The sequence below is a fragment of the Choloepus didactylus genome, chromosome 2 (assembly GCF_015220235.1).
Source record: "Choloepus didactylus isolate mChoDid1 chromosome 2, mChoDid1.pri, whole genome shotgun sequence".
Taxonomy (NCBI): Eukaryota; Metazoa; Chordata; class Mammalia; order Pilosa; family Megalonychidae; genus Choloepus; species Choloepus didactylus.
In genome coordinates this window covers 28,479,443-28,501,863 of record NC_051308.1, presented here as the reverse complement: position 1 = coordinate 28,501,863, position 22,421 = coordinate 28,479,443, and the positions used below count along the sequence as shown (strand labels likewise).

The following is a 22,421-nucleotide window of genomic DNA, read 5'->3' as shown; positions in this document are numbered from 1 at the left end:
TTCTAGGTCATAATTTTGTTGCTCAATTCCTCCACTGCTGCCTTCCCGGCTTATAAAAAAACTGCTCCTATATAGATCCGTTCCCTACCCCGTTATTGTTACAGATTGCATCTTTTTTTTTTTTTTTTTTTTTTAATCATCATTTTATTGAGATATATTCACATACCACGCAGTCATACAAAACAAATTGTACTTTCGATTGTTTACAGTACCATTACATAGTTGTACATTCATCACCTAAATCAATCCCTGACACCTTCATTAGCACACACACAAAAATAACAAGAATAATAATTAGAGTGAAAAAGAGCAATTGAAGTAAAAAAGAACACTAGGTACCTTTGTCTGTTTGTTTGCTTCCCCTACTTTTCTACACATCCATCCATAAACTAGACAAAGTGGAGTGTGGTCCTTATGGCATTCCCAATCCCACTGTCACCCCTCATAAGCTACATTTTTATACAACTGTCTTCGAGATTCATGGGTTCTGGGTTGTAGTTTAATAGTTTCAGGTATCCACCACCAGCTACCCCAATTCTTTAGAACCTAAAAAAGGTTGTCTAAAGTGTGCGTAAGAGTGCCCACCAGAGTGATCTCTCAGCTCGTTTTGGAATCTCTCTGCCACTGAAACTTATTTCATTTCCTTTCACATCCCCCTTTTGGTCAAGAAGATGCTCTCCATCCCACGATGCCGGGTCTACATTCCTCCCCGGGAGTCATATTCCACGTTGCCAGGGAGATTCACTTCCCTGGGTGTCTGATCCCACGTAGGGGGGAGGGCAGTGATTTCACCTTTCAAGTTGGCTTAGCCAGAGAGAGAGGGCCACATCTGAGCAACAAAGAGGCATTCAGGAGGAGACTCTTAGGCACAAATACAGGGAGGCCTAGCCTCTCCTTTGCAGCAACCGTCTTCCCAAGGGTAAAACTTATGGTAGAGGGCTCAACCCATCAAACCACCAGTCCCCTATGTCTGTGGTCATGTTAGCAACCATGGAGGTGGGGTAGGCGAATACCCCTGCATTCTCCACAGGCTCCTCAAGGGGGCACTACATCTTTTTTTTTTTTTTTCCTTGTTTGTCTTTTTTCTTTTTTTTTTTTTTTTTTAACTTTCCCTTCTTTTTTCAAATCAACTGTATGAAAAAAAAAGTTAAAAAGAAAACAAACATACAATAAAAGAACATTTCAAAGAGACCATAGCAAGGGAGTAAGAAAAAGACAACTAACCTAAGATAACTGCTTAACTTCCAACATGTTCCTACTTTACCCCAAGAAAGTTACATAATATAGCAACATTTCAGTGAACTTGTTCCTACTACATCCATCAGAAATTAACAGACCATAGTCATTTCTGGGCATCCCCAGAACGTTAAATAGCTTATCTGTTCTTCTTGGATTATTGTTCCCCCTTCCTTAACTGCTCTCTACTGCTAGTTCCCCTACATTCTACATTATAAACCATTTGTTTTACATTTTTCAAAGTTCACATTAGTGGTAGCATATAATATTTCTCTTTTTGTGCCTGGCTTATTTCGCTCAGCATTATGTCTTCAAGGTTCATCCATGTTGTCATATGTTTCACCAGATCGTTCCTTCTTACTGCCGCGTAGTATTCCATCGTGTGTATATACCACATTTTATTTATCCACTCATCTGTTGAAGGACATTTGGGTTGTTTCCATCTCTTGGCAATTGTGAATAATGCTGCTATGAACATTGGCGTGCAGATATCTGTTCGTGTCACTGCTTTCCGACCTTCCGGGTATATACCGAGAAGTGCAATCGCTGGATCGAATGGTAGCTCTATATCTAGTTTTCTAAGGAACTGCCAGACTGACTTCCAGAGTGGCTGAACCATTATACAGTCCCACCAACAATGAATAAGAGTTCCAATTTCTCCACATCCCCTCCAGCATTTGTAGTTTCCTGTTTGTTTAATGGCAGCCATTCTAACCGGTGTTAGATGGTATCTCATTGTGGTCTTAATTTGCATCTCTCTAATAGCTAGTGAAGCTGAACATTTTTTCATGTGTTTCTTGGCCATTTGTATTTCCTCTTCAGAGAACTGTCTTTTCATATCTTTTGCCCATTTTATAATTGGGCTGTCTGTACTGTTGTCATTGAGTTGTAGGATTTCTTTGTATATGCAAGATATCAGTCTTTTGTCAGATACATGGTTTCCAAAAATTTTTTCCCATTGAGTTGGCTGCCTCTTTACCTTTTTGAGAAATTCCTTTGAGGTGCAGAAACTTCTAAGCTTGAGGAGTTCCCATTTATCTATTTTCTCTTTTGTTGCTTGTGCTTTGGGTGTAAAGTCTAGGAAGTGGCCTCCTAATACAAGGTCTTGAAGATGTTTTCCTACATTATCTTCTAGGAGTTTTATGGTACTTTCTTTTATATTGAGATCTTTGGTCCATTTTGAGTTAATTTTTGTGTAGGGGGTGAGGGTAGGGGTCCTCTTTCATTCTTTTGGATATGGATATCCAACTCTCCCAGCCCCATTTGTTGAAAAGACCATTATGGCTCAGTTCGGTGACTTTGGGGGCCTTATCAAAGATCAGTCGGCCATAGATCTGAGGGTCTATCTCTGAATTCTCAATTCGATTCCATTGATCTATATGTCTATCTTTGTGCCAGTACCATGCTGTTTTGGCAACTGTGGCTTTATAATAAGCTTCAAAGTCAGGGAGTGTAAGTCCTCCCACTTCGTTTTTCTTTTTTAGAGTGTCTTTAGCAATTCGAGGCATCTTCCCTTTCCAAATAAATTTGATAACTAGCTTTTCCAAGTCTGCAAAGTAGGTTGTTGGAATTTTGATTGGGATTGCATTGAATCTGTAGATGAGTTTGGGTAGAATTGACATCTTAATGACATTTAGCCTTCCTATCCATGAACATGGAATATTTTTCCATCTTTTAAGGTCCCCTTCTATTTCTTTTAGTAGAGTTATGTAGTTTTCTTTGTATAGGTCTTTTACATCTTTGGTTAAGTTGATTCCTAGGTACTTGATTTTTTTAGTTGCTATTGAAAATGGTATCTTTTTCTTGAGTGTCTCTTCAGTTTGTTCATTTCTAGCATATAGAAACATTACTGACTTATGTGCATTAATCTTGTATCCCGCTACTTTGCTAAATTTGTTTATTAGCTCTAGTAGGTGTATCGTTGATTTCTCAGGGTTTTCTAGATATAAGATCATATCATCTGCAAACAATGACAGTTTTACTTCTTCTTTTCCAATTTGGATGCCTTTTATTTCTTTGTCTTGCCGGATTGCCCTGGCTAGCACTTCCAGCACAATGTTGAATAACAGTGGTGACAGCGGGCATCCTTGTCTTGTTCCTGATCTTAGAGGGAAGGCTTTCAGTCTCTCACCATTGAGTACTATGCTGGCTGTGGGTTTTTCATATATGCTCTTTATCATGTTGAGGAAGTTTCCTTCAATTCCTACCTTTTGAAGTGTTTTTATCAAAAAGGGATGTTGGATTTTGTCAAATGCTTTTTCAGCATCTATTGAGATGATCAATTGATTTTTCCCTTTCGAGTTTTTAATGTGTTGTAATACATTGATTGTTTTTCTGATGTTGAACCATCCTTGCATGCCTGGAATGAACCCCACTTGGTCATGGTGTATGATTTTTTTAATGTGTCTTTGGATTCGATTTGCAAGTATTTTGTTTAGGATTTTTGCATCTATATTCATTAGGGAGATTGGCCGGTAGTTTTCCGTTTTTGTAGCATCTTTGCCTGGTTTTGGTATTAGATTGATGTTAGCTTCATAAAATGAGTTAGGTAGTGTTCCATTTTTTTCAATGTTTTGAAAGAGTTTGAGTAAGATTGGTGTCAGTTCTTTCTGGAAAGTTTGGTAGAATTCCCCTGTGAAGCCATCTGGCCCTGGGCATTTATTTGTGGGAAGATTTTTGATGACTGATTGGATCTCTTTGCTTGTGATGGGTTGGTTGAGGTCTTCTATTTCTTCTCTGGTCAGTCTAGGTTGTTCATATGTTTCCAGGAAATTGTCCATTTCTTCTACATTATCCAGTTTGTTGCCATACAGTTGTTCATAATATCCTCTTATAATTTTTTTAATTTCTTCAGGATCTGCAGTTATGTCACCTTTTTCATTCATTATTTTGTTTATATGGGTCTTCTCTCTTTTTGATTTTGTCAGTCTAGCTAGGGGCTTGTCAATCTTGTTGATCTTCTCAAAGAACCAACTTTTGGTGATATTTATCCTTTCTATTGTTTTTTTGTTCTCTATGTCATTTATTTCTGCTTTAATCCTTGTTATTTCTTTTCTTGTACTTGGTTTAGGATTGGTTTGCTGTTCATTTTCTAGCTTCTTCAGTTGATCCATTAGTTCTTTGATTTTGGCTCTTTCTTCCTTTTTAATATATGCGTTTAGTGCTATAAATTTCCCCCTTAGCACTGCTTTTGCTGCATCCCATAGGTTTTGGTATGTTGTGTTCTCATTTTCATTCGTCTCTATATATTTAGCAATTTCTCTTGCTATTTCTTCTTTAACCCACTGATTGTTTAGGAGTGTGTTGTTTAACCTCCAGGTATTTGTGAATTTTCTAAGTCTCTGATGGTTATTGACTTCTAATTGTATTCCATTGTGGTCAGAGAATGTGCTTTGAATAATTTCAATCTTTTTAAATTTATTGAGGCTTGTTTTATGTCCCAGCATATGATCTATTCTGGAGAAAGTTCCGTGAGCACTAGAAAAGTATGTGTATCCTGGTGATTTGGGATGTAATGTCCTGTAGATGTCTGTTAAATCTAATTCATTTATCAGATTGTTTAGGTTTTCAATTTCCTTATTGGTCTTCTGTCTGGTTGATCTATCTATAGGAGAGAGTGATGTGTTGAAGTCTCCCACAATTATTGTGGAAACATCAATTGCTTCCTTTAGTTTTGCCAATGTTTCTCTCATGTATTTTGTGGCACCTTGATTGGGTGCATAGACATTTACGATTGTTATTTCTTCTTGCTGAATTGCCCCTTTTATTAGTATGTAGTGGCCTTCTTTGTCTCTCAAAACATCCCTGCATTTGAAGTCTATTTTATCTGAGATTAATATTGCTACACCTGCTTTCTTTTGGCTGTAGCTTGCATGAAATATTTTTTTCCATCCTTTCACTTTCAGTTTCTTTGTGTCCCTGTGTCTAAGATGAGTCTCTTGTATGCAACATATTGATGGTTCATTTTTTTTGATCCATTCTGCAAATCTATATCTTTTAATTGGGGAGTTTAATCCATTTACATTCAACGTTAAAACCGTGAAGGCATTTCTTGAATCGGCCATCTTATCCTTTGGATTATGTTTGCCATATTTTTCCCTCTCTCTATTAATATCCTTTATTGTACCCATACCGAATCTCTTTAGTACTGAACCTTTCTCCAAGTCTCTCTGTCCTGTCTTTGTTTCTCTGTCTGTAGGGCTCCCTTTAGTATCTCCAGTAGGGCAGGTCTCTTATTAGCAAATTCTCTCAGCATTTCTTTGTCTGTGAAAAATTTAAGCTCTCCCTCAAATTTGAAGGAGAGCTTTGCTGGATAAAGTATTCTTGGCTGGAAATTCCTCTCACTCAGAATTTTAAATATATCGTGCCACTGCCTTCTCGCCTCCATGGTGGCTGCTGAGTAGTCACTACTTAGTCTTATGCTGTTTCCTTTGTATGTGGTGAATTGCTTTTCTCTTGCTGCTTTCAGAACTTGCTCCTTCTCTTCTATGTTTGACAGTGTGATCAGTATATGTCTCGGAGTGGGTTTTTTTTGGATTTATTCTATTTGGAGTTCGCTGAGCATTTATGATTTGTGTATTTATGTTGTTTAGAAGATTTGGGAAGTTTTCCCCAACAATTTCTTTGAATACTCTTCCTAGACCTTTACCCTTTTCTTCCCCTTCTGGGACACCAATGAGTCTTATATTCGGACGTTTCATATTATCTATCATATCCCTGAGGTCCATTTCGAGTTTTTCAATTTTTTTCCCCATTCTTTCTTTTATGCTTTCATTTTCCATTCTGTCATCTTCCAGGTCACTGATTCGTTGTTCAACTTCCTCTAGTCTTGTACTATGAGTGTCCAGAATCTTTTTAATTTGGTCAACAGTTTCTTTAATTTCCATAAGATCATCCATTTTTTTATTTAGTCTTGCAATGTCTTCTTTATGCTCTTCTAGGGTCTTCTTGATTTCCTTCATATCCCGTACTATGGTCTCATTGTTCATCTTTAGTTCTTTGAGTAGCTGCTCTAGGTGTGTCTCTTCTGGTCTTTTGATTTGGGTGCTTGGGCTTGGGTTATCCATATCGTCTGGTTTTTTCATATGCTTTATAATTTTCTGTTGTTTTTGGCCTCGTGGCATTTGCTGACCTTGATAGGGTTCTTTTAGGGTTTGTAGACCAGTTGAAGTCCTTATCTCTAATTTATCAGATGTACAGCTTCGTGGAGTATACTTTCTCTAACTAACCAGCAGGTGGCGTCCACGAGCCACCTGTTCTCCACAAGCCAGATCTCCCCTGCTTAGCCTTTTTGGTGAGTGGGGGAGTGAGTCTTGTGGGGCCCAATTGGTGTCCCAAGCTTGCTTGTGTAGTTGGTGTTGCCTGCCCTGTATGTGGGGCGTGTTTCTGGGCAGTCGGGGAGGGGGGGTGGCCCTAACAATCAAATCTCCCTGATGATCCTAGAGTTTTAAAGCTACTGCAATAGTCTAATCCTTCAGTTCAGTCGTGCCACAGTTTGTCTCTGCCACTGACCCACAAGTCTTTGGTATTGGCGTATGGCTCCTGAGACTTGCAAGTGGGCCCCTCTTCCAGGCTGTGCACCCCGGGTCCTCTGTTGAGGGATGACTGTGCTATGTCACATGTGAGTGCCGTCCCCCCAGGGCAGTTCTGGGCTGCTGGGCTGTGTTGGGAGGCTCCCAGTCTGCTCAAATGATGGCTGAATGGGGCTCTGTTAATTCACACTGCTCCCCCTTCCCAGCTCTGGGACATTCAGCTGAGGTTGCAGGGAAGGCTAATGTCCACGCCCAGTTTTGTGGTGTGTGCCTGTTATTTGAAGCACTTCCGTCACACTGGGTTGTCTGGGGCAGCTCTGGGCTATGGGGCTGGCGATGGGCAGGAGTGTTTCCTGTCCACCAGGATGGTGGCTGTGAGCGGACACCCCCCTTTTCTTGGGAAGTTGTGTTGTTTAGTGAATTTTCTCAGCCACTGGATTATTGCCTTTTGTCTCAGAGCTCTCTTAGTTCTGCTCTTGACTTGACGTGCCCAAATTTCAATTCTTTGAAGCTTTCTGTATTGAGCTTCTTAGAGTAATTGTTTTAGAAAAAGCAAAAAGGATTTAAAAAAAAAAAAAAAAAAAAAAAAAAAAAAAAAAAAAAACGGCCCTCCTCAGAGATCTAATGGGTTATTGAAATGCTAATAGACAAAGCAACCAGGGCCATTAAGGAAAGGTGCACAGGGCAGAGAGATCAGCCTTGCTTCGGGATTTGCATATGCGCCTCAAGGCCTGATCTCCGCCCTTCCCCTTTCTGTGTTCACCAGAACTCCAAAATCCTCTGCTTTTATTTTGGAGTTTTTCGTGTTGTTTTTTTTCTATGCCTGTCTCCTCTCTGCTGGGCTGGCTGCTCTCAGAGTCTCTGGTGTCTGGTCTCAGTCTATCTATGGTTGGAGTTTGAATCAGTAGAATGAGTTTCCGATAAGAGCAGCCACTGCAATTCTCCCTTCTCCTTCCTGGAGCTGACAGCCCCTCCTCCCCCGGGACTGAGCCTGGCAGGGAGGGGCGCGGGTCCCCTGGCCGCAAAAACTTACAGATTTCGCTGATCTCAGCAGTTCCACGTTTTCATGAGTGTTGTATGAAGTATGCCCAAAGACAGATTGCTCTGTGGTGTCCAGTCCACGCAGTTCCTGGCTTTTTACCTACTTTCCTGGAGGAGTAACTAAAACATACAGCTCACCAGTCTGCCATCTTGCCCCGCCTCCCAGATTGCATCTTTATATGTTGTATGTCTGCTGCCATTGATTTATTATTTTATGTAGCTATCATTTAAATAATACAGGAAAAAAGTACTGACCAGAAATATACTTTCATATTTACATATGTAGCTAACTTTACAAGTGTATTTTATTTCTTAGGACTCAAGTTACTCTCTAGTGTCCTTTCACTTCAGGCTAAAGGACTCCTTTTAGCATTTTTTGGAGAGCAGGTTTACCAGCAACAAACTCTGTCAATTTTTGTTGATCTGGGAATACGTTAAATTCTCCTTTGTTTTTGAAAGACAGTCTTGCCGGTTATAGTATCCTTGGTTGACAATTGTTTTCTTTCAAAATTTTGAATATGCCACCCCACTGCCTTCTGGCCTTCATAGTTTCTGGTGAGAAATCAGAGGTTAATCTTATGAAGTATCCCTTGTCCATAACAAGATGCTTCTCTCTTGCTGTTTTCAGAATTCTCTCTTTATCTTCAACTTTTGACAGTTTGATTATAATATGACTCGGAGTGGATCTCTTTGAGTTTATCCTATTTTGGGTTCTTTGAGCTTTTTGGATGTGTAGATTCATGTCTTTCATCAAATTTGGGAAATTTTCTACCACTGTTTCTTCAAATATTCTTTCAGGCCTGCTCCCCCTCCTGTCTCCTTCTGTGACTCCTATTATACGTATGTTGATACACTTGATGGTATCCCACAAGTTTCTTAGGCTCTGTTCATTTTTCTGCATCCTTTTTTCATTCTCAAATTGGGTATTCTCACTGGATCTAAATTGAGTTTTGTTCATTTGTTTTTTGTTGGTTCAAGATTGGTTCTCTCCTTTGGTGAATTAATGATTTCTGTTAGTTTTTTGTTCCTACATAAGTTTTGAAGATACTGGAATGGTGCAACTAAGAGGAATGATACTCTTTGAAATTCTTTCACGACAACTTATGAACCCCGCTGAACTCCATAACTTTATTCAGCTTTGACCTATGCAGATAATTAACATTTTAACAAGTTCTGAATTGAATTTACATTCCTTCAAGAGACAAATTTGATGTAATTTACAAATTGGTCAGTGCTTCATGTCTTGCTTTATTTAACGAACAGTATATAATATCAGTTATTCTTTGACTTTCAGTTATTTATAATTATATTTTCTTCATTTGGTATGTGTTCTCCATATGTTTTGTGAAACTAAGTTTTCCTATTTTTATACATCTGTTTCAATCTCAACTCTTTACAAGTCAGTGTTTGGTATTAGAACTCATACTGGAGTCATAGATGCTTAGGTTCAAATCCCAGCTTTGCATCTTATCACCTAGTGACTGTTAGTAATCAGTTTTGGGGGGAGTACTGCTTTCCTAGAGGTATTTGGAAATGTTTGTTAGGGAACATTTTTGGTTATCACAATGACTGGAGGTGGGGAAGGGGTGACACTATTGACAGTTACCAGGTAGAGGCCCAGCGGGCTAAATATCCCGTAATGTGTACAACAGTCCAGCACAGCCTTAGTTTTTTCATTTGTTAAATAGGTATAATAAAATGTACTGCACAGGAATATTTTGAAGATCAGGATATGTAAAGTATTCGCCATAGTACCTAGAACAGATTATTAATTAAACTGATATTTTCTGGGAGGTAATACAGTGTGGTGGTTAAGAGTATGGTCAGAATGGCTCTGCCACCTACTAAATGATCCCAAGCAAATTACTCAACTTTTTATTCCTTGGTTACTTCGTCTCCAAAATAGGGTTAATATTAGTACCCAACCATTGGGGCTGTTATCAGGGTTAAATGATTAAATATATGTAATTGCATTTGTTATCACTATTAAATAATTATTAAGTGAATTTAATACATTAAAGTATTAAATAAATTGAATTAAAATAGTATTAAGTAAAAATAAATATATTGTTAAAGTATTTGCTGCTGTTATTGTTATTATTATTATTACCACCTACTGTATATCAAGTGTCTGTAAATAAAAGTTCCACTCCCGTTTTCCTTTTCTACATTACTCTCCCTTGGACTCCAATTATTTAATTTCTGTTTATCAGACATGAGACTCTCCTATTAGGCACTGTCTTATTTCACTAATTATTCACACTTTCTTTGAGTAACTGTACTGCACTAGGTATATTTCACAAATTGTGGACTATCCTTACTGATGTAGTTCCTTGCTGCTTCCCTAGCAAATCTATTTATCATTGCCTTGAAAGAAAATATGATTATTTATATTGAAATGATTAACAGTATGAATTTTTGGAGGCTGACAAGACCTGGGCTTTGAATCCTGATGCACCCTACTTAGAGCATCACATTAGAGGTTAAATGATATCAATATGTCTTATTATTGGTGATATTAACCTTGATTACTTGATTCAAGTGATGTTTAATGGATTTCTCCACTGTAAATTTACTATTTTTCCCTTTGTAATTAATAAACATCTTAGAGGTAATACTCTGAGGTTGTGCAAATATCTTGTTTCTTTGTAAACTTTTCCCACTATTTTTAGCATCCATCAGTGGATTTTGTCTGCAACAATTACTGTGGTGTTCTAATGGTGAATTTCTACTTCCTTCATTCCTTCTGTATTTATTAATTGGAATTATTCAGAAAGGAGTTGTCCTTTCTCCCACATTTATTTATTCACTACTTTATTCATGTTAGTATGAAGTCATGGTTATTTATTTTATTCTATGGATTATAATCCAATACCATCATGTATTTAATTGCTAAAAGTGTTAACAGTTTGGCAGTTGGGAGCTCTTTCAGGTTGTTCCTGTACCCTTTGCTATACCCTTACCCTTTTTGTAGCATCCTATTTTCTGGTACCACAAGAGGCTCCATGCTCATCTTGTATTTTTCCTACTCCTGCCTTGGAATCAAACTCTCTCAAGAAACAGTGGTTTTAATTCCTTATTTTTACATTATGTGGAAATTTTATGAAGTTATGGGCATTAAAAACAGATGGTATAGTAATATAACATAAATAGAGAGGAAACTATCACAGAAAAAAGAAAGGAATTTAACTGCGGTGGGAGCGTTTGTACAAGGTACAGCTCTGTGGAGACCCCCAAGCTCTTATTTAGCAAGTCGTGAGAGTAGAAGTGGATAATGCAACAGAATACAGGGTTTTACTTTGGGTGGAGCAACCGGGTCAGTCAAATCCCACTCATATCTCCTTCCGTACAGAGTAACTAAATGTAGTATTAATGTCAATAGGATGAAAACAGAGCTGCCCCTTTAAGTTATTGGTCTCTCTTAGGAAAGCTAGAACCCCAAGTGTGGGAGTTACCACACACTTTTTTTTTTTCCTTTGGACATTTCTGGGTTCAGAGTGGAGTAGGCAAATTGTCTTTCAGTTCCCCACCTCAAAACTCTTAAAATGAAGTGTGCCAGCATCTGTTTCCCAATCCATGAAGGGAGAACTTATCATTAGCTTTCCCATTCAGTAAGGAGACCCATACTCTTATTAACTCTACCTTGTTTGTCACTCACGAATATGAACAGATCATTAAACAGATAAGAAAAATCTGAAGAGTATAAAACAGAAAGACTAAGAGGAGCAAAAGAATATTTGAATCTGGTGAAAGCAGATATAAAACAGAACAGAAGACAACAATCTCCAATTAGTGTTTGTAGAGAGAGAGGAAAATATATTACATATATATAGCAAAATAGCCTGCAAAAGAAGTCGAGTACAAGAAAGAATAATTGTATATTTAACATATAATTGTTAAAATAAACGAATAATAAGATTGGAAACAAATTTGGAAAATATCTCACAATAAAAAGCCAAAATACAGAAATGGAAAATATGGAGGGAATAGTTAAGGACAGTGATTCGAATGTTTGACTCAGACACTTGAATCATTGTCCTTTGAGGAGCTCAGGTTAATTTGTGTAGACTTACCATATTATTTGATTCTGCTGTGTATGCTATTTATTTAATTACAATACTACAGACATAAAATGGTGGTCAGTTTTCAGAATTGACTAATAGATACAGCCGATAAGACTTAATTATAGAACAGACTGCGAATTTTATAAACCCTGTCAATGTAAAAGAAATGGACATCAGGAGGTGGAGGCAAGGTGAGGAGAGATGTAGGGTATGTAAAGAGATTTAATATCCTTATTAGAGGGGAGACAGGATACTGTCTAAAGCTAATGAAATAAAAATAAAATAATAAAAAAAAATAGAGGCTTAGGTGTATTTAAAGTTCTCCTAAGAGAAAAAATAAAGAATAAATTAAAGAATTTAAAAGAATATAACTCAGAGGAGCTAAGATGGCGGCATAGAGAGGAGTGAAAGACTGTTAGTCCTCCCCGGTACAATTCATAAATGACCAAAAAACTAGTAAATAACCTGGAATAACAGCGGGGATACAGATGTGACTGTCCACTCATCATCCATCAACCTGAATTGGGAGAATGCCCAAGATCACAGCATAAATTCTGTAAGTAAAACTGCAGACCCGCGCTGAGAGCCGAGAGCCGAGAGCCGAGAGCCCCTCCCTCACGGAAGCCGTGCCGTGCACTCTCTCAGCCCAGCTCCAAGTGAGGTTTTAATATTAACTGCTCAATACAGACAGTGAATCCTCAACAAGCAGACAGAGGCTTTTGGTGACAACTGACCTTGGGAGAATCAAGGGACAATATCTGTCTCAGGTTAGGGAGCCCAGAGAACCGGGTGCTATCTCTGGCTGACGGGCGAACCTGGGAGTTTTTGTGTACCTTTCTCTCTCTCTGGAGAAAACCTCAGTGGTTCTCAGCCCGCAGCTCTTCGCAGTAAAGACAGCCTCCGCCATTTTAAAATCAAAACACTTTGATCAGCAGAGTCACAGAAACAAAGAACTTATTGATATGCAGTGACCTCTCTGGAGGGGGCATAGCTTCCCAAGAGGAAAGGGAGGGGCCCAGCTCTACTGCCCGTCTTTCAGTCTTTCCAGAACCAGACCTCAAAGCCTGGGGGAGGAGAGCCACAGGCCACACCCTCTTACACAGGCAGTGACAGGCTGACAGGTGGATTTGCCATGCAGAGAAGCACAGGTGTCTCAATCCTCTAAGAAAAGCCATCAGGGAAACCAGATACTGAAATATTACCTCCTTCTGTGACCTGAGCCTGTTGTCGTCTGGGAAAACCTGATTGGGGTGGCCTAGGAGGTCAAATGCCTAGACAACAGAAAACTACAACCTACACTAAGAAAAACGAAGCTATGACCCAGTCAAAGGAACAAATGTACACTTCAACTGAGATCCAGGAATTTAAACAACTAATGTTAAATCAATTCAAAATGTTTAGAGAATATTTCACAAAAGAGATAGAGGCTGTAAAGAAAACACTGGGCATATATAAGGCAGAAATGGAAAGTTCAGAAAACAAACCAGTAGAATCTGTGGAAATGAAAGTCACAACACAAGAGATGAAAGACACAATGGAAACATACAACAGCAGATCTCAAGGGGCAGAAGAAAACACTCAAGAACTGGAGAACAAAACGCCTGAAAGCCTACACTCAAAGGAGCAGATGGAGAAAAGAATGAAAAAATATGAGCAACGTCTCCGGGAACTTAAAGATGAAACAAAGTACAAGAATCTACCTGTCACTGGTGTCCCAGAAGGAAAAGAGAAGGGAAAAAGGGCAGAGGCAATAATAGAGGAAATAATCAATGAAAATTTCCCATCTCTTATGAAAGATAAAATTACAGATCCAAGAAGCGCAGCGTACTCCAACAGAAGAGATATGAATAGGCCTACGCCAAGACACTTAATAATCAGATTATCAAATGTCAAAAACAAAGAGAGAATCCTGAAAGCAGCAAGAGAAAAGCGATCCATCACGTACAAAGAAAGCTTAATAAGACTATGTGCGGATCTCTCAGCAGAAACCATGGAGGCAAGAAGGAAGTGGTGTGATATATTTAAGATACTGAAAGAGAAAAACCACCAACCAAGAATCCTATATCCAGCAAAGCTGTCCTTCACATATGAGGGAGAGCTCAAAATATTTTCCAACAGACAGACAATGAGAGACTTTGTGAACAAGACACCTGCCCTACAGGAAATACCAAAGGGAGCACTACAGAGTGATAGGAGAAGACAGGAGTGCGTGGTTTGGAACACAATTTTGGGAGATGGTAGCCCAGCAATGTAAGGACACTGAACAAAGATAGCTATGTATATGGTTAGAGAGGAAGTTTGGGAGCATGTGAGACACCAGAAGAAAGGAGGAAAGATAAAGACTGGGACTGTGTAGCTTGGTGAAATCTAGAGTGTTCAGCAATTCTGATAAAATGTACAAATATGTTCTTTTATGAGGGAGAACAAGCAAATGTCAACCTTGCAAGGTGTTAAAAATGGGGAGGCATTGGGGGAGGGATGCAATCAATGTAAACCAGAGACTATAACTAACAGAATCATTGTATTATGCTTCCTTTAATGTAACAAAGGGGATATACCAAGGTAAATGCAGATAAGAGGGGGGGATAGGGAAGGCATGTTAGACAGTTGACATTGGTGGTGTTGTCTGACTCTTTACCCTGCTTTGATTTAAGGTTACTTTTCCTTTTGCTACTTCCTAGCTGTCGTTTTTTTCCTCTTTCTTTTCCTCTCTACCTTCTTTTATGTTCCCTCCTGCCTTGTGGAAGAAATGTAGGTGCCCTTATATAGATGGTGGTGAAGGTGGTGAACACATAAAGATGTGACCATACACAGAACCATTGATTGTTTACTTAGGATGGAATGTATGGTGTGTGAACAAAACCATCTTAAAAAAAAAAAAAATGCGTTGATGACAAAACCTCAAGGGCAATATAGTGAGTGAAATAAGCCAGACACATAAGGACAAATATCGCAGGGTCTCACTGATAAGAACTAATTGTAATATGTAAACTCATAGACATGAAATATAAGGTACGAAGATATAGGACGAGGCTTAAGAATGGGGAGCGGTTGCTTAGTAGGAGCAGAATGTTCAACTAGGATGAACTTAAATGTTTGGAAATGAACAGAGGTGTCGGTAGCAAGACTTGAGAATAATTAACAGTGCCGAATGGCGCATGAATGAGGTGGAAAGCGGAAGCTCAGAGTCATGTATGTCACCAGAAGGAAAGTTGGAGGACAAAAGATGGGAATGTATAAAACTGAATCCTGTGGTGGGCAATGTCCATGATTAACTGTACAAACATTAGAAAACTCTTCCATGAACCAGAACAAATGTATGACAGTACAACCAGAAGTTAATAATAGAGGGGCATATAGGGAAGAAATATATACCTATTGCAAACTATATACTACAGTTTGTAGTATTTCAACATTCTTTCCTAAACAGTAACAAATGTACTATATCAACACTACGAGTCAACAATTGAAGGGAGTTGGTTAGGGATGTGGGAGGATTCGAGTTTCCTTTTCTTTTTCTTTCTTTTTCTTTTTTTTTCCATCTTTCACTTTATTTCTTGTCTGGAGTAATGAAAAGGTTCTAAAAATTGAACAAAAATTAAGTGTGGTGGATGCACAGCTTTATGAGGGTACCAGGGGCAACTGATTGTGCACTTTGGATCTTTGGATAATTGTATGGTATCTGAACAATCCCAATAAAAACTTAAAAAAAAAAAAAAGAATATAACTCATAAGTATTACCATGAGATGGAGATGGGTGGTCCCATAAGTCTGAATGAAACCACCAGGAGAATGAGTGTTGCTTGTGAAGAAAGGAGGTCTAAGGACTGAGTCTTGGGGAAATGCATAGAGTAAGAATGTGGGGAAAAGGAACCAGCAAAATAGACAGTATAGACAACCACTGTAGAAGAACACTAAGAGATTATGATGTCCAGCAAGCCAAGAGAAAAACATGTTTTCAGGAGAAGGGAGTGATAAAATATGCAAATGTTGTTAGTGATTTCTCTCTGAATAGAAAGTAAGATCACATTTTGAAAGTATGAAGAAATGTGGAGATAAACAGACAATTGAATGAAAAGCTTTTGGGATTGAAAGTCAAATAGATCTGGAGGGGGAATTATAATGTCCTAGTAATAAGTTTATTGTGATTTTTTTTTTCTTTAGATGTAGAATATAGAGGGAGAAATTAGAGATTGACTTATTCCCATACTGGAAATTGTGAGAGGCAGAGCAAAAGAAGGGAACATAGTGAAGGGCAGTGCAGACAAGTGACACAATCTACTGTTTAAGATAGAATTTAAGTAATTCTGTCGTGATGAAAGTCTAAGTTCATGTAGCTTCCATCCAAGCAATGTTTGGAACAGGAACATCAATAACAAGATATCAGAAACAATACTTGAACAAGATTATAGAGCACTTGTAGATGACAGAGAACAATTGTTTTTTCATTTTCTTTCTCAAGGATAAAAATTAAAAAAAATGATCAATGAGAAGACAGTTTGACAACTGGAGAGTGGGCGAAGTATTACAAGTCACCATCTGGACTAGTGCTCATGTTTTCAAAAGGGCAGAGTTAGATTCCAGAATTTAGAGTTTGATAATTGTGACATCTGTCCTCTGAAAAAAAAATGTGTAGATTTCCAATATGGCTTGACAAAACAGAGAAAAGGTAGTTGATCATTGGTAGTCATTGTGGTTTAACTAAGAAAAAAGTAGGCTAATGTAACAACCCTTCCCTCTTCCTCCTTTTTCTCTTGCTCCCTCTATATCCTCTAGGTCTTATTTATTACTCTGTGTAGATCAAGGAAATGCTTTATACGTAATGCATCTTTATTTCAGCTAGCTTCTTTGAAGAGTCAGTCACTGTAGTCTTGTGGTCAAGAGGGAGAAAATAATGTGAACAGGGTAAAAGTACCTAGTTAAGTGGGTAGCTTTGAAGATGGGCAGCAGTGGAAATGATCTTTAAATTTGGACTTAGGTATTTGTGGGATTGATATTGACCTTTTCACCTGCAACTTCAACAATTTAACTTCAATGAACCTCAGCTTCCTCATACAAAATGGGAATAATAAAACATACTTTGCCAAATTGCTACAGGAAATAAAAGAAAAAACAGTCCGTATATCCTTGTTCATGGGGTAGAGATATTCTTTCTCCTCTTCTTGCCATTTCTTCCACGCCACTGCCTGCCCCCACCCCCACCTCCAAACCCCAACTGATACAAAAGAGTAAGGGCGGGCAAATAGGGAGTTTTGGAACATGTCTGGTAGAGGTTGAATATAAATTGGAGAGAATGGGGAAAATAAATGAGAAGGTGGACTATTCTTCTATCTCATGTCCTCAAGAAATAAAATTCCCTTCCCCCCCAAAGTTTCTTTCTATGAAACAAATAAGATATAAAACCTGTTCATTATTTAGCATTTCACTAGGGATGAGTATATGTGAATCTATATTTCAAAAGCTTTTTCATGAAAACATTATTAACATTGTATGCCCAAGCATTTTAGTTCTCTTCATTTATAATCATGGTAAATGAATGGGATTTTATGAAAATTATCTCATTGTTTTAGCCACTAAGTTTTATCGTTATTTTTAACTTTTTGTTTTTACATGTTACTTTTTGCTGTAATTGAAAATTATTGGCACCTGTGTTTACCTTTTATCTTGAGTGTACCTTATCTTCATAACAGAAACTTAATTAGTATGTGAAATACAGTACCATTAAATTTGCATTAATGGGGAAAAATTGTAATCTGGTCAGATGTAAGATATGGTTGAAAATACATTTTAATATATGAAAGATATGTACATAGTATTAATTCCAGCTCCATGATTACCACGAAGAAATATTGTCTTAGTTTTTGTCTCCATATACCTTTACATGGCTTCTTCAGTGTATTTAGACAGATTATAGAATTTAGACCAAAAAACAGTTTTTTTCTCATGAAGTTTACTAAGTGATTTAGAAAAATAACTATTGATTATTATATGTGATGGGCCTATTTTAACAAAATAAAATGAAATACCCCAGAGAAATATTTTCTGAAGCACTAGAATACCTTTTCTGTTTTCCATATGGGTTTGATACCTCCCTTTCTTTATTCTTGCCTTAGTTTACTATCCCAAATCACCTAACATCCTAAAGCATAACAGGTAAATGTTACCTCTTCTGGGAATCTCTTTCTGACTGCCGATAAAGAAATATTTCTTTTTATTTAGGCTCATGTTGGAGACATGAAATTTTTAGATTATCACTTAATTTTATATCTCAAAAATATTTCAAAACTGTCCCCTTTTTTCCTGTTCCTGCTTCCACCATAATACTCCAAATCATCCTCTTTTCTCTCCTGGAGTACTATAATAGTTTCCTAATTGATTCCTCCTATTTTTGCTGTTATTCTTCTCAGAAGGACCTGAGTAAACTTTTTAAATATAAATTGTGTCACCCCCATTCTCCCCACTCTCCCACACCTTCACATTGCTCAGCTTAAGCTCATCTCATAACTTCCCATTGCATTGGTTTTTCCATTTTAAATAGTGGAGACTTCCTTTTTTCCCTAATACCACTTATCAGAATTGGTAAGTATTTATTAACTTGGATATTCACTTGTTTGTTATCTTTCTTCTTCACTAGCCTGCGAACTCCATGAACAAAGGGACCATGTCTTTTTTTTTAAACCACTTTAAACCTGCACTCTCCTTAGCATTTAAAAGTGCATATTAAGGATTTTGTTTTTTTAATGAATGAATATGGTTCTGTATATCACAAATAAAATAGCTTCTTGCATAATGCTTAAATATTTCATATTTGTTACATGATGATCATGAATTACATTATTCCATTCTTTGTTTTTTTTTTTCCATTAACTTGATCACCATCTGAAAAAGTAGAATGAAAGCTCTGTGAAGACAGGGACTTTTATCTGTTTTGTTCATTGCTCCACTTCCCGTGCTAGAACAATATTCAGCAAATATTTGTTGCATATTTGTTGAGTGAGTGAATTAATGAATGAATGATCGTCCTCACCCTAACATCTTAGAATTCATTTCTATGATAAATAGTTCAGTTCGAAAAACATTTATTGAGTATCTGTGGTATGCTTAGTATTATGCTAGGCATTGTGGAATATAGAAATCAGTAAGTTATGGTGTTAGTTCTGCTTCTGATTTGTTTTGTATAAAGATGTTTGCTATTCTAATTAATTTAGGGATTATAGTATGATATAACTGGCTTTCAGACTGAGCACTTAAGACTGGCTCCTATAAAAGTAGATGAAATAAGGCTGGAGAGGTTTCACACTCATGCTTTGCTTCACGGGTTTTAAATACTGGGTTGTTAATTACACTTTACTTTATGTTTAGACATAATTGGTCTCACCTTCTTGGAATGGGTTTCGGATCTTAACGTCTTTGATCAATCTATTTCTCATTTATCTTCTAGGACTAGCTAAGGTCAAATGTTTTTGTAAAAATGACAAATATAATGATATTTTGCTCTCCATGTCTTACTTGTTATTTAATTTTGATTTGCTGACAGTGTTAAGAAATTGATCCAGGAAGGGCTTTGTTTAGGGTCTTGCCAGAACTAGAGAACAGAGTTGCTGTGTTAGTTTCAGCAGTTACCTTCTTTTTTTTTCTGCTGTAAGATTGTGTTAGTTCTAAAGTATGAAAGATTTTTTTCATTTCTCTGTGTATTGAGGAAAATCTTTTCTGGTTTGCTTTCAATGTCAAGATGAAATTTATATACAAAATTGGGGAAATACACTCACTTTATAAGAGGTTTGGCTGAAACTAAATGTTTCATGTGTATTTGGTTTAAAATCTAAATTATAAACACAACTTTTAAAATTGTCACCTTGAGTAGGAAGGTTGTTACCTTTTTTAAAAAAAGAAGCATCTGGAAAAGCCACAAGCAAAATGGAACAATTTTTGTATTCTATTTCTGTTTCTAAGATTTTAAAATTAGAATTAAATTTTATATGTATTCTTATATTCCCCTTTTCAGAAACTGATTTCTCTTTTAAGAAGGAGACTTAAAGATTCTATGATTATTACTGAAATATATCCTTTACATCTCCCTGAATAAAATGTATTCCAAACATAGAAATATTAACTATGTCATGCCTAGTAGTTAATAAAGTATTTCCTTCAAGGGGAAAAGTATACAATTTAATTTTTAGTGTCCCTGAAAATTTTTTGCACCATTATTGTCATACATTGATTAAGTAAAAGTGAGTTTATATGAATTTATACTTTATAGCCATCTTTTTTTTTTTTTTTTTTTTTTTTTCCTTTTTCTTCTTTCCTATGGAGGGGAAACTTAGCAATAGAGGAAGTATGCCAGTGCTTCCTCTATTCAGGATAGAAAATCCTTTTCTATCTCTGAGTTTAACTTCTTCTGGTCTGAGAGAAACAGTGAAATTTTTATATTATAAGTGCTTAGAAAATATATTAAAAGTTTGCCTTTTTCTTTTTAGGATGAAGTGGCACACACTCTAACTGAAAGCAGAGTTTTAAAGAACACTAGACATCCCTTTTTAACCGTAAGTGATCAGAGGACAGAAGTTATAACATTTTAAATTTAAGGGACTTTTGTTATAGAAGCTAAGCTATGAACAATAACATTTTAAATAACATTCATTTAGATTATAAGTCAAATTTCTTGGAAATTATTGGAGTGTATTGATTAAGCCTACAATATATATGTCCCTATAAATAATTTCTCCACATTAATGTTCTATACCCATTTCTTTTGAAACTTTTTTTTTTTTGCACCCATGAATTTCATTGCCTTTAAAAACAAACCATAAAGCAGATAAGTCCCCTGTGGCATTTGAAGGAGACTACTGAAAAAACAGTAGATATAAAGAAAAAAAAATCTTTAATATTACATGTAAGGTTTCTATGTTTCTTTTGTATATTGGCTTCTGATAAATATTTAGTTTTATCAGGCAGCATTTTCTTTAAATATGAAGGGTAGAAATCTTTATTAAATAGTTTTATAGAAATTGAGTCTTCTTTTAAGAATAGAGTACTCTACACATATAGCAATATTGAACACATTAAAGGCAGGATGACGACATATTTTCTTCACTAGAGAAAACATAAACTGACTTATGTGCCTATCACTTAGTTGTTTTGAAACAAACTGATTTCTTTAGTCATGTTCTTAGATTCCTTGTAAGAGAAGCATCATTTGTAAAGTTTCTCTAGGTTTTTTTTTGGCCCAATGAAGTGTATTAAGATTAACAATAATACTTACACTTCCCAAAGTGGAACATTTTAGAGTTTTAGAGTTTTCTATACTTAAAGTTTTCAGAAGTATCACTAGATACCTAGAATGACTTTGTTACATTGTTGTTTATTTATTGTCCAGTGTAGTAAAACGGCTCTGAAGTTTTCTTGTCTTTCATAACTTATGAAATCACATGAACCAACTCTGTTGGGTTGGGTCACGTTATGCACCCAATATGCAAAAAGTCTTGTTGAAGCTGTTTTGGAAACCTGAATATAACAACTGTTAACTGTTTTCCTAAGGGTCTTCCACTAGAAAGTAATTGTAGGCTAAACTTTGAGGTAGCATGGATGAGAACTTTGAACAGCAGTACAGTTTCGAATAGATGGTTCAATAAATAAGTTCATTTTACTTAAAATTTTAATTTTAATTATTTTCCCTAACAATCCCTTTTAATACATTGCTAACTAAACAAAATGACTTTTACTTTTCTCATACTCTTACCAAAGCACTGTAAATAGGTTCTTAAGGAGCAATAATAATTCATTTCATCAATCATGCCTTATTTCTGTATTTTATTTTTGGTGCCGTTATAATTATAAGAATGTGGGATTATAATATAATATTTTTTTCTTTTTCATTTCAAGTCCTTGAAATATTCCTTCCAGACAAAAGACCGTTTGTGTTTTGTGATGGAATATGTTAATGGGGGAGAGGTGAGTCAAAGAAGTATATCCAATCCTTGCATTTGCATGGTAGTATTGTCATTATTCAAAAAACTAATTATTAAATATCCAAGTTATAATATAGTAGGTCTCCACTTAAAATGGGTTTGTATAGCTCTTTCTGCTAGTGAGTAGATAAGAACTGAATAATTTTTAAAGAAATGTATTGATGATCATCATTTGTATTTAACAATTTTCATAAATTGGAAGGTATAATCAAATTCACCTTTGTCCTATATTTTTTAGATGTAAAAAGTTTTACCACAAGTATAATTTTTGAGACCATATTATTAAATTTTGAAAACTGGAAATACAGGATCTGTGATGCTTTCAAAATGTTTCCTCAAGTAGGCTTTTTGAAAAACTTGGAAAAAGTTCTTTTACTCATTTAAAACTCAATTGAACATTAGTCTATGCATGAGTTTTCTCTTCTATATGGTATGAAGTACAACCATGGCTATATTTAAGAGATGTAAGGAATCTTGTAGTTTTGAAGAGAAATTCAATCATTTTAGTAGTACATTTTATTTTCTATTCATTCTCTTCCCTATTTTTGATGAAAATTAATGTGAGGGAAAAATGTAATTTA

The 22,421-nt window shown here is 36.4% G+C and overlaps 1 protein-coding gene across 7 annotated transcripts in view; it reads left to right on the top strand.

Moving 5' to 3' along the window:
- Nucleotides 1–22,421, top strand: part of AKT3 (AKT serine/threonine kinase 3) — a 413,894-nt gene that overhangs the window by 259,995 nt on the left and 131,478 nt on the right. For all 7 annotated transcript variants that reach the window (XM_037822276.1, XM_037822269.1, XM_037822307.1 and 4 more), the window contains 2 exons: nt 20,350–20,415; nt 21,755–21,823. In XM_037822276.1, the coding sequence (XP_037678204.1) occupies nt 20,350–20,415; nt 21,755–21,823 (135 nt within the window). The remainder of the gene's footprint in view (nt 1–20,349; nt 20,416–21,754; nt 21,824–22,421) is intronic.